Genomic DNA, 19,581 nt, shown 5'->3' with positions numbered 1-19,581 from the left:
TGAATATTATGCATCATTATTAGAGCAGCTGAAAGAAGAAATTTAAAAAAAACGACCACATTTGGCGAGAAAAAAAATTCTCTTTCATCACGATAACGCCCGGTTCACACATGCTTCGTTTCAATGGCTAAAATTGAAGAACTAAAATTCGAATTGGTCGAATACCCACCGTATTCACCAGATTTAGCCCCCAGTGATTTTTCCTTATTTCCAAACTTGAAAAAATGGCTCGGTGGACAGAGATTTCCAGACAACGAAGACGTCATTGCCTCTGTAAGTGCTTATTTTGAGGAACTTCCGAAAACGCACTTTTCTGAAGGATTAAAAAAACTTGAAAAGCGATTGACCAAGTGTATAGAGCTCCAAGGAGATTATGTTGAAAAATAAAAAAAAATGTACCCAAAAAAAATTGTTTTATACTTCATTCTAAGGACTTATTGAACTACCCTCGTAACATGTCGCAGTCTGCAAGGCAAACAATGGAATCTACCGTCAACCATTGTGAAGATTCACAAGATTTAATGGTGAAAAGTGTATCAAAAAAACGAATTTGCCCTGCAGATATGTCATCACCTGAAAGTGTAACAGTGAAAAAAGCAAAATATTCACCTTGTAAAACTCTGATTCTTGCAAGAATCCATTAATTGAATAACTCTTCTTCAAAAAAGATTATTCTTGGCCTGAAAATGCAAGTCGATGGTTCGTTTGAACCAGTTATTCGAATCTTTGACAATAAATCTCATGGAATCTCCTTCAATCGTAATGAATGGCTTCAATTACAACAAAAATTCGATCTCATTTTTTCCTATTTGGAGGATGAAAGTAGTAACAATAACTCCAACTTTCGTTCTTTACCGATTAAAATTGGCCGTTATAACTCATTTTTTACAATTTCGTATAATGCCAAAGCTATTTTAATCGAAAATATTGTAGAAAATGCATTCTCGACAACAGCAAACACAACGACAAATAGCGAGGCTCAAGGAAAAAATGTAAAACTATATATCCCTGGAATTGTTCTTTAAGCACCTACATTTCAAGGCCCTGCAAGGATTTTTTCGTGGAAGAATTAAGTGCTTATTTTTTGGCAGATAAAATACACAGACCTTCCAGTGAATTTATGCGTCAAATTGTAAATGTTAAATTCGACTAATTTAATCAAAGGGTAAATTCTAAATTATCGACGGATTTTGTACATTCAAATTTTCAACTTGTATTTGACGAAATAAAATGTATTTTAAAAACTCAAATTACAAACAAGATGAAAGAAAATCTGTGTAAATTGTTAAAAAAAGACTAATGACTGTTAAGAAGATTTTTAGCAGCTTCTGTCCACATATTTAATTAGAAAATCTGTCAGTCATATGTTTTTAATAATTCTCTTGTAGAAAAAATGTTTTTCATATTTAAGAACAATAGCTTGGGCAAAATTTCAACGATAAATTGTATGATTTTTAATGGTCGAAAATGAATTTCCACATTTATATCACCGATTACAAGTATGTCTATACGTATATATTTCTCTGTTGTGTGGGTGTGGGTGTGTGGGTGTATGTGTATGTATGCATAGGGGTTTAACGTGTGAGAACCTGTGTATGCATTTTGAATGAAAATATTACAAGAGAATTTTGACACTGTTATCTGCATCCATTTTTCTGAAACTAAAATAAAAAATGCTTTTAGCTAATATGATATTTTTTATTTCCCTAAACCTTCCTTGCGTCCATCGGCCATCGGCCGGCGCGAGTGCCCCAAACGCGTGAGATCGCCTGATGATAAGCTAATATAGGCGATCCAGGGACGCGGATGCCGACTCCTAGCTGATTGTCTGCATGCAAAGCAGGCTCAAATAAGTTTTAAAAGCCTGGTCCCTGCGCGGACCCGAAAGAAGCTCATACAGGATCGATGGTGTGGAACCGAAAAAGCTTATATATATTCCACACACAGGCCTCTCTTACAACTTGGTAAGTTTTTCAGAAATTGCATTTTTTCTTTAACTATGTGATTTTACTATAAATGATCAACTATAGTGAATTATACTTCAGTATAAAAAATGGACCCTCGTTGGCAACATCCTTTCACTGCTATGACTTGCGGACCAAGTGGTTGTGGAAAAACTTGTTTTGTCAAAAAATTCTTGAGATATATTGATGTCATGTGTGATACACATTTTGAACGTATTCGTTTTTACTGTTCAGAATGGCAGACGAGTTATTCTGAATATGGTACAACTATAGAATTTCGAGAAGGATTACCGCAACCGACTGTTTATTCTAGCGATAATGACCGTCCTAAGCTCATAATTATCGATGATCTTATGCATGAATCCTCAAACAATACAATTGTAGATCTTTCTACTAAAAGCAGTTACCATAAAAATTTTAGTGCTATATTTATCTCACAAAATTTATTTCATCAGGGACATGGACAAAGAGATATATCAATGAATACGAATTATATTGTTGTTTTTAAAAATCCTCATGACCGAGCTAAATTTCAGCATCTTGCGCGACAAATATATCCGGAAAACTCTCGTTTTTTACAAGAAGCATATCAGGACGCAACATCTAAACCCCATGGTCACCTTCTTCTCGATTTAAGACAGTCTGCACCCAATAATTGTCGTTTTAGAAGAAATATCTTTTCAACCGATGGAATTTCATATGTGTACACAGCTGTCAAAAATATAAAAGGAGGAGCTCGAGTTGATGAGATACCAGTTATTCGTCTGTAATGGCGTCGAGTGCACCTAAACACATTGATGAAAAAACAGCATTGCATGCTCTCTATCGACTTGATAGTAATTAATGAAAAGCGATTCTGAGCACCGCTAATGCAAAACTCGTAAAATGTATATGCGATTGTGCTCTACATATTATAGCAGGGAATATACCTCTAAAGAGGCATGAAAAATACCAGTTAAACTCGCTTCTATTCCTATTATCCTATTATCGGTAGTCTTCTCTCAAATATTTTCAGCTCAGCTAAATCACAAGAGTAAATATCCCTTTTCCATTTGGTAATTATGGAACATTCGAGAAAGATGGTTTTAGTGCCTAGCGAGCAGGTAGAAAAATGTCTACAATAAGGTTTCAGATCAGAGAATAATACTGTAAATACGAAGGCGCCCGCTTCTTTGATGAATCCTGTAGATAATATCTTCTCTGATGCTAACTACAAAGTTTCCAATCTCAATAATACGAACCAAACTGCAGGTAATATTATGACCAGGCTCGATGCTGAAATGAGTCAAATATTACATTCTCCATTTCTGAAAGATGAGTATGAAAAATGGAAAATGTATCAACAAGCTTTACAAAAATTCTTATTTTTTACTCGGGAAAGATGGAAACATAAAAAACCGTTCAAAGAATAGGATAATCAGAGAGATAAAAATATAGTTGATTCAAGTGATTTCAATTATAATGATGATGAGAAGGGGGAAGATTATTTAAACAATGGCGATGATATTATTGGAACTATTCTAAAAACTTTCAAAAATGGAGAACATTGTTTCTGAAACCATGAAATTGTTAGAAGAAATATATTTCGAACTATCCCATGAAGCCTCTTACTCAGGCATAAAAAAACTTGTAAACCCTGTGCGGGGAAGAGTCTCGTGTGCAAAGGTGGTTGAATGGTTAAAATCTCAAAACACATATAATCTACACGTACTAATTCATCGACGTTTCAGGAGAATTTTTCGATGCCGGATTTCAACATTTTTATCGACGTATGTGGCTCTATTTTACGCATAGTAATACTCATCGTTACATAGATGTTTTACAACAGATTTTATAAGGCTATAATAATTCACGACATTCTAGTATAGGAATGCGACCATCAGAGGTGACTTTGGAAAATGCAGCACACGCCCGATCAAATATTCAAAGAAAGTATCGTAGCAAAACCTTGCATGGTAAAAAACCTAAATTTAAGGTCACTGATTATGTACGGATCAGTAGAGAGAAAGGCGTCTTTGCGAAAGGTTATGACGCTGGATGGACAGAGGAGATTTTTGTGATAAAACGAATAATTAAAGGGCTTAGGCAAAATCCATATGTTTACGAGTTACAAGATCTGGCTAGTGATGACATAGATGGAGTTTTTTACGAAAGAGAACTATCGGCTGTGAAGAAAGATACTGATATTAATGAATCAGACTTTATAATTGATAGAGTGATACGTAGTAAGGTAAAGGGTTCTAAACAAAAATTACTTGTTGAATGGATGGGTTATTCTGATAAATTCAATTTCTGGATACCTGTTACTGATATAAAAAAATTACCATGAATAACGATCAATTTAACTTAATTTTACTGAGCAATAGCAGTATGAAGTATTTTCCGCACAATACTACGACTCGCTTCACTTCAAAACTACCGCGCGAAATACGTTTACGGGATCGTTGGACTGTTCGGTTGACAGAAATTCAATTTCCAAGAACATTTCTTTATGTAAGACACGAGTCACCTGATCGAATGGAAAATCGCATAGCTTTAATGAAAAATGTACCGAATAGGATGAATGAAGAAAAAAATAAGGAGAATTATGGGAACAAAATTAATGAAGCGAAAATTCACAGTGAAGATTTACTTGTTAAATACTCGCTTCCTTACGTCCTCAAATAGGACGCCGTGTTGTCTGAGTTTAATGACAATGCTATTAGACATAAATACAGCGCAGGTATGCTGACTGGTAAATGGTTAAGTCCTATTGTCTCCGAGTTTCGACCTGGTTTGTACCCACAGGTAAACTATCTTGTCCGAGCGATTAACCAAACACCCATTGCTCGAGAACACTTAGGATTAATTTTCCAAAAAGACAAAGACTGCAATGTCAAAGTTGAAAAAATTTATCAAGACGATTGTAAGATGAAAGGGCGTCATTTTCTTGTAATTGGTGAAAAAGTATCTCGTATACTTGGTTTTGCACCACAACAATTAATATCAGATACTTCTCATTATTCTAATCACCCAGAAAGTTTAGTGCGTGGTTTACCCGAGAAAATGTTCGTTTATTGTGATATTTGTGAACCTCACATTACGGGTGATGCGAAAACCCCTCTTTTACGTATTATAACTGTCGATACTCGAAACTACATTTTTGCATCCACACAAGTTACGCAGTTTTCCAATCCAAATTTCATTTTACTTCTTCATACTGAATTTCGCACGGTAGAGATAGACTTAAGAGATCATGTTGGGCTGCCTATACCATTCGAGTTTGGCACTCTGACAGTGACACTTGTATTTAAAAAAATTGACTAGAGAAGAAGGAGAAGAAGAGAAACATTAAATGAGCAAGTAGAACTGATTTACAGTTTACACAATACAAGTAGGTGGAGGGGGAATATCAAAAGTTTATGTCGGATCGTCGTATCAACGAGGTCATAAAATTGGAAGTTTTCTAGGTGGACTTTTTCAATGTGTGCTACCGATACTGGCACGTGGTGCACGTAGTGTTGGTAAGGAGGCCCTTCGTACAGGTGTTAACGTGTTAAATGATGTCGATAATAAAGTACCTCTCAAGCAGGCATTTAACTTTCGTTTCAAGGAATCTGGTAAAAAATTGAAACGAAAAGCTTTTAATAAAATTGATAATCTTATGAATGGCTCGAGTTATAAATTTGGTGTGAGAAATCTCGGACGTCAGTTACCCGGAGTTCACGGTATAGAGAGTATCACACAGCCAAACAACGCATACACGTTCAGAGAGCACACAGATACATTGCTCAATTATGGTTCAGCTGCAAAAAAGAGCCAGCTGACTTCCGCTCTCTGGGCTGCAGATACTGCAGGAAAAATGGAATATTTGACCAGCAAAGATACAGGCATCGATATTGGTCGAGATTATTTTAGTGCAGAAACAAAAATAGATCTAATACGTCATCTGCATTGTGACATTTTCAATCAAAACTAATTTTTTCTTAACGGAGTCGAGATGCGTCTTCGACTCGTACGTACAAAAGATGCTTTTTGCCTTATGGACCCTGTCAAGACATGCAGTTTACACATTTTGGAAGCATCGCTCCTTGTTCGTCGTTCAAAAATTAGCCCCGGTATTTTACGGAGGTATTCACGGTATTCACGGTGAAACTCTTGATAATGTTATTCTCGGACAGTTGCCTAAAAGAATAATTATCGGTTTCATAGAGAACAGAGCTTTCAATGGTAATAGAGCACTTATTCCATTTAACTTTCAAAATTACAATATTAATTTCTTATCTTTTTACGTCGATGGTACACAATTACCTTCGAAACCTCTGCAACCAGATTTTTCCCAAAAAAATCTTTACGTTGCTGCTTACTCTTTTGTCTGGTACTGGTATTCACTTTCTTAATGAGAGTAATGATATCGATAGACATGATGACTCGCAAGGATTTTGTCTTTTTGCTTTTGATCTTACCCCTGATCTTTCTGCAAATTGTTATTCTCACTGGAATCTCTTAAAGCATGGAAGTCTATGGATAGGGGTACGTTTTGAAGAACCATTAACAAACACCGTAAACTGTATCGTATATACAGAATATGATAACGTTTTGGAAATTGACTTTTCTAGACAAGTTATTGTGGACTTTGCAGGTGATAAATCTTTTTTCCGGCCTTTCATTTCTGTTTGGACAGGAGATGTCTTATCTTTTTACACTGTCACCGTTCTCTCATAAAAATTCAGCTGTGTAAACATTGGAAAAAAGGGATGAGAAAAAATTTGCCGCATATGTCATCATTTAAGCCTCTTTTTTGAAGCCCAAAAGTTGTCTGCCATTTCGTCCAAAGTAGTCTAGCAAGTCGGTTGACTCCTAACGTGGTTTCTTTTGTGTGTGTGTGTGTGTGTGTGTGTGTGTGTGTACGATGCTCTACTCTTTGTAACCGGCGTCTTCTTCGTCAAACTCATCATCAGTAAACATAATTTTTTATGTGACAAATATTGTGGACTTCGTGATTGATATTCAAGGCCTTCGTGATCTTGAAGATAACTTTATTGCAAAAGAAGTGACCTTCATTGCACTAGATCATAACTATATTGGACACTGGATAACAGCACCACCACCTCTCTTCTCGGATCTCTGTATCGCTGGGAAAGAACAAAATAACTGGCTCACCTGTTATTTTTACGGTATCGAATGGTTTGAGGGAGAAGCTTCTACTAAGTATCTGTATTCAAATCTACGCGATGTTGCAAAATCAGCTGGTCAGATATATACTAGAGGTGTGGAAAAAGCTGCACTTTTACAAGACATCACAAGTAGAAAGATTATCAATCTAGAAGAATTAAGCTGTCCTTTTTTTAAAAAACTGGAATCCAATAAACATTACTGTTTTCATCACGGTGTGAAAAAAGGTACAATTTTTACATGTGCTGTCAATAAAGCAATTAAGCTGAAAAGCTGGCTTCAAAAACGAAAACGAGAAGAAATATCTCTTCGTGATTTCACTTGTTGCAGCCCGAGTACGCTGAAAACGATTGAATGCTCTAAAATTAACGATCCTGGGACTGGGGTGACAACTAGGAAGGTCGCTGACAACATACAGATTTCTGTTAAAAAAATCAATCAAATCTAGACCAAGATGTCTAATCCTGTACCAGTACTGCCTCGACTTGAGAGGCCTGGAAATAGAGATGGACAGTCTTCGAACACTTCAATCACTCCAAGTATTACCAGGACATACGACGGGTGTATTCCCCGCAGATCAAATACCGAAGTTGTGGATGAGACCGGCTGCTTTAATTTTCAACACAGATCCAGGCCTACCGCCTCTCATTCCTCAACATCTTTATCGTCTGCAGAGTTACAAAGTTCCTCTTCAGATGTGTGCGGCCAGTTTTTTTTATGTTATTGTATCATATGTGCAGTGGTTTTTCTTTGCACGATTTTACCAAACTTTTTAGCGAAAATCTCGTAAAAAATGATCGCCTTGCATGAAATTTTTATAAAATGATTAGAAAAAAAGGATTAAATCTAGTGTTTTGGACAAACCTGAAGACAGTTTGCAAGGTGGCGATTATAATAAGGGATCTATTAATTCACATCTTCAATTCTATGTTCAATCTTGCTCGTCACAACTTGCTACATTATATCTAGCATAGTGTAAACACATTTAATACTGTGCAATATGTGTTAATTTTTAAGTGTTTATCAATATGTATTTTTGCGATATGTTTTAATTATTTACTATAAGTCTTCAAGTATCTCTCTCTTTTTATACTCGTCACTTATGTATGCTTTTAATTTTAAGGTTTGTTTGAAAATTCTCGTTTGAAAGAGTGGAAAATGTGTGATTTATTCAATGAAATAAAATATTGTCCCAGGCTACGATGTAGTATAATGAGTCACAATATTCATAATTATTATTATCATGTTTTTTTAAATTTTTAAGTGGTTTTATCTTTTAATTTTAAGCTAATTAAAATTTTTTCAACTTATTAACCGGTTTTTCTACTTTTAATTAGATGTATTTTTTTTAACTTACTGAATAAATCTATTTTAATAGGTTTAAATGTAATCCTAATCTCTTTTATTTATCATCCCATTCCTTTAGTAAATAAGCTTTATTATTCTAATTTAGGCATTAAAAGATTCATATTTAAATTTAATTCCCGGAAATTTATCTCCAGACAGGTGTGCAAACATAAGATATGCATACATACACGTGCTCGCTTTAGCTCTAGTCAGCAGAAATGTGTGGTGGCATTTTTGTGTTTCATAGTGTTAATTCTTGAAATAAAGATTCATAATATTTCGTATTAAGAATACTATTTTGTCGTCTTCGTGTTTTAAATACTCGTATGGTAATATTAAACTTCGGTACTAAAATACGAATAAATATAATAAAACTTCGGTTTTCCCTATTTTGGAACGATATTGTACTAAAGTCTTATTTATTTATTTATTTCATTAATTCTAAATAAAGGTCTCTCAGCGTAACAATTAAGTGAGGGTGAAACTGCAAATTCGCTATAAACGCGTAAAAAATATATAAGATTTCAAAGTAATTGACCAAATATGGTCGTTGGATTTTTGGTTTTATTTGCAGAAATTCTATATAATATTTTGTTACTATCCCGCATTACAACTCAGGAAACAATCTGAATGAAATTGAGCTCGGACTTCTTTAAATTAACTCGGTTTGCATGCATGGATTGAAAATAATTGAAATACAGGTATTTTCAAAGTAATTTGGAGTTCTGCAGTAGGATTAAAGTAATCTGCAACATTTTTATAATAGTTTTACTGTTATTATGTAATAGATTTAGAATTATGTGGCACAAAAAACATGAAACATTAGTATTTACGTAGACAGTAGGACACCCTTCTGGTATATTCTACAATATTCATGCAGTAAATCTTTAATTTATTTCAGGACCATACTGATGTTGACACTTTATTCCCAAGTTTTAGTAAACGTTAAATGTCCAATAATTGTATACAAAAAAGGCCAGGGTATACGAATTATTTGGTTCGCATTATTCAAGCTATTTCCGGTGAGTACATTGTTATAGTTAACTGTCCGTTTCTTACAATTTACTTACAAAACATCAATTTCTGTATTAATAAAAGTCAACTATATTACCTACAATTGTGAAACCTGGGGTTTCCCATTTCCTGCTAAAACTATTGATTTTAACAAAAATATGCTTATGACTGAAAATATTCCGTTTCTTAAGATCTATGGATGTATAACTTTACATAAATTTTTGTTGAAAAAAATATAATTTTTTCAGATAATTAAAATATTTTAATTCACGGTGAGACTTTTGACATCAATATTTGAATCATTCTATATGTATAATTAAAATAAAATGTAAGAATTTAGTGATAATAGAAGTATTGCTATAAAGATTCCTACTATAATAAGAAATGATGGTATTTCTTTATGTATTATTATAAACTTGATCCAGAAAAAATTAGTATTCATGTTTTGAAAAAATCGTATTTACTGTTTGAAAATGGTGAGTGTGAAAAAGTGATAATGTTCAATAAGAAGTTTTTTTTCTTCAAAAATATCGTCAAAAGTAAGAATTTTAAGTAACATAAGTTGTGAGAAATGTAAGAAATTTTAGTATTCTTAAATAAGAGTGTGTATTGAGATGAGTGCCGCTACTGATATGTGCAACCGGAATTTGCGAGAATTCTAAAAGACTATACTGAAAGCGCCCGAAGGTTTCCGAGCTATTTCGTCTATAGCCGAGCTCGCGACGATCACACCATCTGACCGACTGGCTGTACTGGGTTCATGACTTGGGATTCCCCACCGAATCTCTTCTATCATGCTTCTGTTTGTAGTAAAAGAATGTTCGTAACTTGTTGGATTTAAATTAAAGTTTAAACACATTTTAATTTGAAATTTTTTTATTTAAGCTCTCAATAAATGACAAATATAAAATAGAAGCTTTTAATACTTTTCAGTTGAAATTTTTCAATCCAGTTCAATGAAACAGCAAAACTTAAACCTTCACATTTTCGAAAATTAAATTGTTACAAGAGCTCAGCACCAAAAAAATATGTAACTATAGTAGTTCAATAAGACCTTGAACTAATACGCTTCGCATAAATTAGAACTCAGTAGGTAAAACAGTCGAAATTTAAATCACAGTGCGTCGATATAGATATACTCACTATGCTTCGCTCCGTTCGACTCTGGTGGTTCGAATGACGGCGAACAGCAAGGATCCAACCAATCTGTAACTTAGGAGCTTCGCATGAGCATTGCACTGAGTTGAGGCATCGGACAATATGCATTAGGAAAAATTAAAGAATAATTATTTAAATAGCAAATCTCGCGTGCTCTCAAATTTAAATGTTACAGATTCGTTACATCCTCGCTGCTCGTCGTCATTCGAAACGGCAGAGTCGAGCGGAGCGAAGCATAGCGAGTATATCTATATCGACGCACTGTGATTCAAATTTCGTTACGTACCTTATACAAAAGTGGAACAATATTTGTTTCGATGCTTTAAAACAGCTGACATTCAACTTATGAACGTTGCGACTTCTACATGAAGAACTGCTCCATTTCAATACTTACTTAATCGATGTAATTCGGTATTGCTATAGTGTCGGTTCTATACTCAAACCGATAAAATTACAAATCAAATGAAGATATCCAGTTCGACTTTTTTACCTACTGAATTCTAATTTATGCGAAGCGTATTAGTTCAAGGTATTATTAAACTAATATATTTACATATGTTTTTCGGTGTGGTTAAAAAATATGAATCTTCAAACTCAATAAAAACGTAATAAAAAACAGTTTTTTTGGAAAATATAGATTGCAATGAATTTAGATGAATTAAAATGTATAAGTTAAGACTGATTCACATAGTCTTACTGATAAATTCAGTGATTCAGCCCAGTATAAAAGATAAAAAATCTAATTTGTATTTTTATCAAAAATAAATTAATATATTTTAAATTAATTGCAAAACACAAAACAAATGAATACGATCGACCCTAATGTCAATCAAAAAATCGTCTTAACTGTTATATGAGTTGAATCAATTAAAAAACATCTTTTCGAAAAACAGCAAAGTTCTCATCTAAATATATCCAAAAGTAAGAACATCTTCCTATTTAGAAAAACTTTAAAAAACTAATTTCCTTCCTTCCAGTTCTATAACAACAGTAACAATAAAAAATCCCCCTTTTAAATTCAGAAAAAAATCAAAAATCAACACTTTCTCTCCTCCGACTCAATAAAAATATAAAAATTTTGATTATCCTCTTATAATTCAGAAAAAAATGAAAATAACCAATTGTTTCATTAAACACAATAAAAATCTTCAAAATAAAAAAATGGATCTTCCAATTTAAAAAAAACTGTATCTCTTCCAACTCAATAAAAACTTTACAAATAGAAAATGTACCGCCAATTTAACAAAAATGAGAATTTTATCATCTCATGGTTGATAAAAATGTTAAAAATACCAATACTCCACATTTTTCCACACAATAACAATGTAAACCTAAAAAAGTTCCTCTTGCAATTGGAAAAAAATTAAATACCAAAATTCATTTTATTTTTTTTTTCAATTTTGGTCCTTTCAAGTTAATAATTTTCAACTGTTACTTAACGCTACAATAACAATTGTAACGTTAACAGTTTAAAAATGAAGACATAAAATCGAAAAATTGTAAACTAAAAGATTTTTGAATTAAGCATTTTAGACTAGATGATGTAGTAAATAAAACAATTAACAACTAAATTAAAAATTTTTAAAAAGTTAAAATCGAATTTATTTTTAATTTAATTATATTATGTGATATAATATTTGTGATATTCCAAGTGATTTGATAGATGGTTCTTCTCAAAATTTGTGAAACTCCTTGTGAATAAAGAAATTCACTATCATACTCATTTCTCGGCTGTTTCCGGTTTCAAAAAATTCTTGGTTATTTCCCGGTTTTCCGTCCAGCGGCCACCCCACAAATAATAAGTTAACAAAGCTTCAGATACAGATTATTGGAAAAATAAAATTCAGTAAATGATAGCTAGTTTTATTTGACAAAAAATGCTGTTATAGGATTATTTCTTTTGAAACTTAAACACTGGAAAAGTCGTGGTACCATACAAAAAATTTAGTTACGTTCCACATCTGCTCTAAGAGTAATTAAAATATTGAAAACTTAAAATTGCGTTGAAAATTCAGAATTTAGGAGGTTCACGCTGCCATATTTATTCTTTCATTTTAATTAATTCAAATAATGAATAATTAATCAATAATTTTTCATCTTAATTTTGAAGGAAAATGTTCAAAATTTGTGTCTGATATAATTGCACATTTTTCAGAAAGTTCGAACAGAATTTCTTCCTGAATATATTTTACTGAAAATATGAAAATGTTAAATATGCTCCGAATTTTAATCAACTATTAAAATAGTAACAAGAAATTTTTAACAAAAAATTAGGAAGCTCATTTTTCTCGTAGGCTCAAGTAGGTTATAGTTCAATATATCAAAAGCATTTTTCGTTAAGATTTTTTTAGTTGTAATTATAATTTTTCTAAAAGCTTGTACGATTAGGAAATTTCTTGCCCTTCTTTAAAGTTGCTTTCCTAAATTAAGAAACATTATTTGATTTACTACATAAAAATTATATTGTTCCTACACAGATATATATTTATAAGGGCAAAGAAAAAGATTATTCAAAATTAATTCGCGTAATTGCTGTGTACATATTATAGTGGTCTAGAAAATATCCTTAATTTTTCTTCTAAAATGACTCGATGCCTACACGGAGAAAAATAATTCGAGAAACTTTACTAAACTCAGTTGGGTAAACTCGGGACATATGGACACTTTGATAAAGTTTCATTTCTATTTGGGTGAGACGAAATTCGATAATACCTCATTCACAAACACGAATGTGTAACAAATTAATACCAATGTCTACTGAACTTCACTTTAATCAATACTGTACTTGGTAGTTAACATTTTTATATACATAATTATAAAATATATAAAACGTTAGATAGAGATTAATGAAAAGTTGAATAAAACGATGTTGAGGACTTGGTAGAAAATATAAGAGGGTTTACAGGAAAGTCACAAGGGAATGACTGACGCTCGAGAAACTTTAACTACGAGTTTGGTAAACCGTAAGATTCCGTGAATAAAAAAAAATTATACGCATCAACAGCATACAACCCATATATACATATTAGTCAGTTACAGCCAATCAGAATACAATTTCGTACACATAACATACACAATTTAGCGTAAACAATGACAATAAATTATAATACATTACATACAATACACTCGCACGCTTTTAACAATATTAACGCTATTGAAAATCGAAACCCTGTAGACGGGTTTCGAACCACCTAACCGAAGTTTAACGCGTTCTATCACCTACCACGTAAGTCTCACGGCTAACCTAACAGTTGGGATACCGGAAAAAAATCTCGACTATAAACTGGAAGTACGAGTACGTCAGGGCCGTGCAAAAAATATCTGGGGCCCGTTTCAGCAAAATTTTTTATTGTAACATTTAATTGATCAGGCGGTTTTTAAATTGATAAGAAGTAAATAAAAACATTGGATGATTTTTTATTTTTTATTCTTAAATTTGAATGATTTTTAAGATAATAAGTCAAGTTTTAAATTCTAATTCTCCCAAATTAAATAAGTACCAATTTTCAAAATATAAAAAATTCAATTAATTTGTCTGAGTAATTTTTGCTAATAATTAATTAAATAGATTTATTTTTCAATTGAATAAAATAGTAACATAATATTCAACTAAAATCTTGATTTTACCATTTGAATTCTAAATCGAAGGAGTGGCTAGATTCATTGGACTTCGCCGATACTACGAAACAAGAATGAGGATTGTAAGTAATTTGACAATTCTACATATTTTTTCAAATTAGAAAATTTGTGAATATCTTCGAGGTGCTCAATACTTGCATACGATCCTGAAAGATTGTGCAGGCGATGGAAGTATGTAGGAGATTATAACATTACTAAAATTAATTTTACTCTAGAATCCATTTAAAACTTTACCAAACATTTAGGTAAATAATGCAGTTTTTACTTAAAAAAGGAGGTGTATAGGCTGCGTTCTAACGGAATATTCTTACCTTACCGACATCGAGAAGCTTCGACTTGTAGTGGTTCGTGTCCGCCCTAAATTTTCTGGCAAAAAAGGGTTCGTCTCCGTGCTAACCTTTGGGATATTTCTCGAAGGGTCCTGATGACGTCACGATTACGCAATAGTCGGTAACCAAATTCACGTAAACAGGTTTAAGGTATTGTAAAAAAAACATGGATGATTTATTGCTTCCTGACAGATAAGACGTTCGTTAAATGCGCAAAAGATACAGGTGTATAGGTGAAATTTCATATGAAGAGCACGTATGGCATCCTGTTTTGACTATTAATTTGATTTATTGCTTCCTGATGGATGATACTTTTAGATAAAAATTCCTGCCTTTATTTGTTTAATGCGCAAAAGATTCTGGTGGACAGATGAAATTCCTGATAGATAATGCTTTAATTAAAAGTTTCTGCCTGTGAAAAAGATTCTTCTACAGTCGAGAATCTTCGAGAAAAATTAGAATTAAAAAATGATATATATAAAATTAATTCAGGTAAGAAAGGTATAAAAAAAGCTTTTCCTATGGCCAGTCATATACTTAGGGATGCTTTATTCTGGAATCAAGTAGCGATCCAGGACAAAAGCGAACGATTGCGAGCTGTAAAAAGAAGTGATCTCTCTACAATGTGTGCAGCCTCAGACTGCCGATGTATGAATGCTTCTACGAGTTTAAACAAGTGTGGCTGTTATCTCTAGTCCTTGCTCGCTATTTAATACCAACATAAAGCATCCCTGAGTATACGACGTACCATAAGAAATGCTTTTTTATTCATTTCATACCTTCAATTAACTTTACATATATCTTTTCTTAATTCTAATTTTTTCCGAAGATTCTAGACTGCAGAAGAATGTTTTTCACAGACAGAAACTTTTAGTTAAAGGTTCCTCTATCAGGAATGATCAAATTAAATTAATAATCAAACACGATGCCATGCATAACCTCGTATCAAATTTCATCTGCCCACTAGCATCTTTTGCGCATTAAACAAATAAAGGCAAGAATTTTTAGCTAAAAGTATTATCAAACAGGAAGCAATAAATCAAATTAATAGTCAAAACAGCCCAAGTGCGAATTGCCGGAGTTGAATACACGGCCCCGTGTTGGTCCAATTTTGGCAGCCAAAGGACGGCTAAAGTTATTGGGCCAGTATCGGCATTTTAATCGGCCCAGTGTTGAGCCAGTGCTGGCAGCCTATATTGACTATTTATATTTGCCGATCCTCCAGCGATGCTTGGCCCAGTACCGGCACTGTATTGCGCCAAGTTTCACTTTTAGTACGGGAAACCATGTTTCACGAGGATCAGCCAAAGTCTGGCCCAGTGACGGCACATTACTGGGCCAAGTGTTACTTTTACCACGGATAACCATGTTTTATTTAAATCGGCCCAATGTTGAGCCAGTGCTGGCAGCCTATATTGGCTATTCATATTTGCCGATTCTCCACCGATGCTTGACTCAGAATCGGAACTTTCTTTCACCAAGTCTTAGTTTTAGCACCTAATAAACAAATCTTACACGAAACATAAAAAAATGTTATTAAAAAATAGTCAAAGTTCAAGATGAAATTTTTTAAATTCTGTCATTAAAAATTTTAAATGTTTATAAAAAATTACATTTCCTGTCATTGCAAAAAGTTGTAAAGTAGGCTACAACGAAAAAAACGAAATATTACGCCAAGAAAAATTGTAATCGATTTAAATTATTTCTTTAAAAATTATTGTATTGCTATTCGTTTTAATAGTTCGTGTTTTTTACATTTACACTACGTCGCATAATAATAAAAAATTATAAAAAGAGAGCTTAAAATTTGATTCTTTAACGTTACTGAACTGCAACTTATGAGGATAACTTTTTCATAGAGTTTTATCTTATCAGTTTAGCGGAGTGGTTAGCACGCCTGACTGCCAGGCGATAGATTTAGGTATATAGATGTAGGTTCGATACCCCGTAGCGTTAGAAATTTTATTTGTAATATAATGTTTAAAATGTAATATATGTATTCAGTCTAAACAGGACCATTAATATTTATATTCAATGTACTCACAATCAATTCATATTTATTTTTTAAATATCTTTGTTGTCATATCCTTAGACCGTAGCCAGTGTTGGGCCGACAATGGCAGCTAAGCCCTGGCTGCCAAGTCAAGGCCATAGTTGTCAATCCGGCAATTGCACGACGATGGCAGTCAGGTTTGGTCCAATACTGTCACCCAGTGTTGGGCCGACAATGGCAGCCAAACCTTGGCTGCCAAGTGCAGGCCATAGTTATCATTCTTTATGCATGGCATCCTGTTTGATTATCAATTTAATTTGAAAATTCCTGATAGATAATGCTTTAATTAAAAGTTTCTGCCTGTGAAAAAGATTCTTCTACAGTATAGAATCTTCGAGAAAAATTAGAATTAATAAATTATATATATATAAAATTAATTCAGGTAAGAAAGGTATGAAAAAAAGCATTTCTTGTGGTCGGTCATATACTCAGGGATGCTTTATTCTGGAATCAAGTAGCGATCGAGGACTAGAGATAACAGCAACTCGCGTTTACACTTGCAGAAGCATTTGTACATCGGCAGTCTGAGGCTGCTCACATTGTAGAGAGAGCACTTCTTTTTACAGCTCGCAATCGTTCGTTTTCGTATTCATTCTTTTCCATATGCTAGGTCCGTCTACCTCTGGACGAGATATATGTAACAAGATATTGAAAACAATTTCGAGAATCGAGAGAGAGAGATTGTAAACAGCATGAATTTAATTAGAGACCTTTCATGGACGTTTAGTAAATACCAAGATTACACTGCCCGACGCTTATCGCTCCTTATGTCATGCAACGATATTCGAGCTGAGATCGCATGCTTTTTTATCCACATCCTCTCATTTAGAAAGGTCAGTTTTTTTTAATGTTAAAGATTAAACCAAAAATTTTGAAATGCAACCAATTAATATAATAAAATATTTTAATTTTTTGAATCATTCACTAAGGCTATTAAATACGCTTGAAAAATACCAACAGATTCTTAAGAGGTCCGAGTACATACAGTTGATCACTGTAACAGATTTTAGAATTTTATATTGATATAGCTAGGATGTCAGATTAACCATTTGTGATGAATAAAAGACAATTTTGAAAACGCTTGCTAGAATTTATAAAATAAAATCAGCTCTATAAATATTAGAGCTTGACTAAGAAACGTTGAAATCTCTTTCACATAATAGAGTAATATGCCAAAAAAGATTCAATGTACTTACTTCAAACATTAAAATAAAGCAACGTAAATAACAAAAATAATTTAGCAGTATTAAAATGTAATTCAAGGAAAATCTGAATCAAAAATTGGAAAAAAAATGATACAGTGGTCACGTGAACATCTACTTTCTGGAACTTTTACATCCAAATTTAGTCAAATAGAAAATTAAAAATACAAAAATTAATATAGGTTACAGAAATCCAGGTAGACTCTTAGTATTGAATCAACTTTTTAGAGATGAAGAAAGTATAATTTGAAAGCTCTTGTTAGAATTTACGTACTAGCAATAAAGTATGAAGAATGACAAGAATAAATTCAGCCATATTAAAATTTAGTGTAAGGAAGCTGTGAATCAAACATAGGAAAAAAATGATAGTGATGACATGAAAAACTACTTTCTGGAACTCTTAAATAAAAAATTTAGTGATATAAAAAAATTTTAAAATACAAAAATAATAATATAATATATAGAAATAGAGGATAATATATTGCTTTCTAGTTGAATAATTTAATTCAGAGACCATAGAAATCCACCTTACCGATATATTCTATGGATGTAGTGGCTTATGCTATGTTTTCAGAATATTTTCAATGACTTCATCGAATTCCTACTACGCAATTTTCTGCGAAAACAGCTTCAAGGTTATTTTTAATGTTGCATTAATTTTTTGGGTTGTTCAATATTATATGCCACACGTGTCGATTATAACTTAGAACCTTCTAGAACAATTAGACAAAGAGGGGATATAATAATAGGTAAGAATGGTAAATCATATGCGGCAGGTATAGCTTAGGGAGAAAAAGAGATGGAAACGGAGAGATAGAGATATTTATGCATTAAAAAATGTTTTAAATCAACAGTGGATCAATGTAACAGATTTAGAATTTTATATTTATATACCTAGGATGTCAATTCAGCCATATGAGATGAAGAAAATACAATTTGGACATAAAATAAATCAGCTCCATAAATATTGGAGTTGACTAAGAAAGGTTGAAATCATCTTTCACATAATAGAGTGACCTGCGAACAAAGATTAAATTTACTTACTTCAAACATTAAAATAAAGCATCATAAATAGCAAAAATAAATTCAGAAGTATTAAGATTGAATAAAAAGAAATTGTGAATCAAACATTAAAAGCGAAGTATTGAACACGAATATTAAAATGCACTATTATGCATAACAACTAAAAATCTTGGTTTTTCTTAGAACCAACAATTTGTTTTAAATCGTAGTCAACTTAGTACACGAAAATTTAGTTTAATTAACGAGAGATCTTTGGTTTACAGAGATTACCATAGAGAGCACCACAATCAGATTTGCTGTTTTTCTTATAGTTGTAACCACGCTTTTTCCCTTGTTGAATCTTGAACTAAACTAAATTAAGTTAAATAAGCTCTTAAACTACGTGTAGAAGAATCAAAAAATAATATAAGGATTTGAGGAGGATATGATAATGATTTAGAGTAGGTAAATAGGTTCTGAAAATATTATATGGAATGATAACTTATACTAAATCTTCGGTTTTATAAGCTGACTTCCTAAACTACAATTAATTCAGGTGAAGCAATCAATAAATACACATAAATTTTGAGAATTAAATTTATTTAACTTATTTCGTTACAATATACAGTCTGTCAAGTTAAAGCGTGGGTGGCTTTACTCGCAGTCGGTAAGGTGTATCGACATGATTTTGGTGTCAAAATATTAAGAAGAGCTCCCTC

The 19,581-nt window shown here is 32.6% G+C and overlaps 1 protein-coding gene across 1 annotated transcript in view; it reads left to right on the top strand.

Moving 5' to 3' along the window:
• The window catches only part of LOC117182130 (solute carrier family 23 member 2), a 374,004-nt gene that overhangs the window by 156,873 nt on the left and 197,550 nt on the right, over nucleotides 1–19,581 (top strand). Inside the window, exon 6 of the mRNA XM_033375172.1 lies at nucleotides 9,367–9,487. Within this exon, the coding sequence (XP_033231063.1) occupies nucleotides 9,367–9,487 (121 nt within the window). The remainder of the gene's footprint in view (nucleotides 1–9,366; nucleotides 9,488–19,581) is intronic.

This window comes from Belonocnema kinseyi, chromosome 10, assembly GCF_010883055.1.
Source record: "Belonocnema kinseyi isolate 2016_QV_RU_SX_M_011 chromosome 10, B_treatae_v1, whole genome shotgun sequence".
In the NCBI taxonomy this organism is placed as follows: Eukaryota; Metazoa; Arthropoda; class Insecta; order Hymenoptera; family Cynipidae; genus Belonocnema; species Belonocnema kinseyi.
Note: the sequence above shows the minus strand (reverse complement) of the source record. Positions and strands in the feature narration are given on the sequence as shown.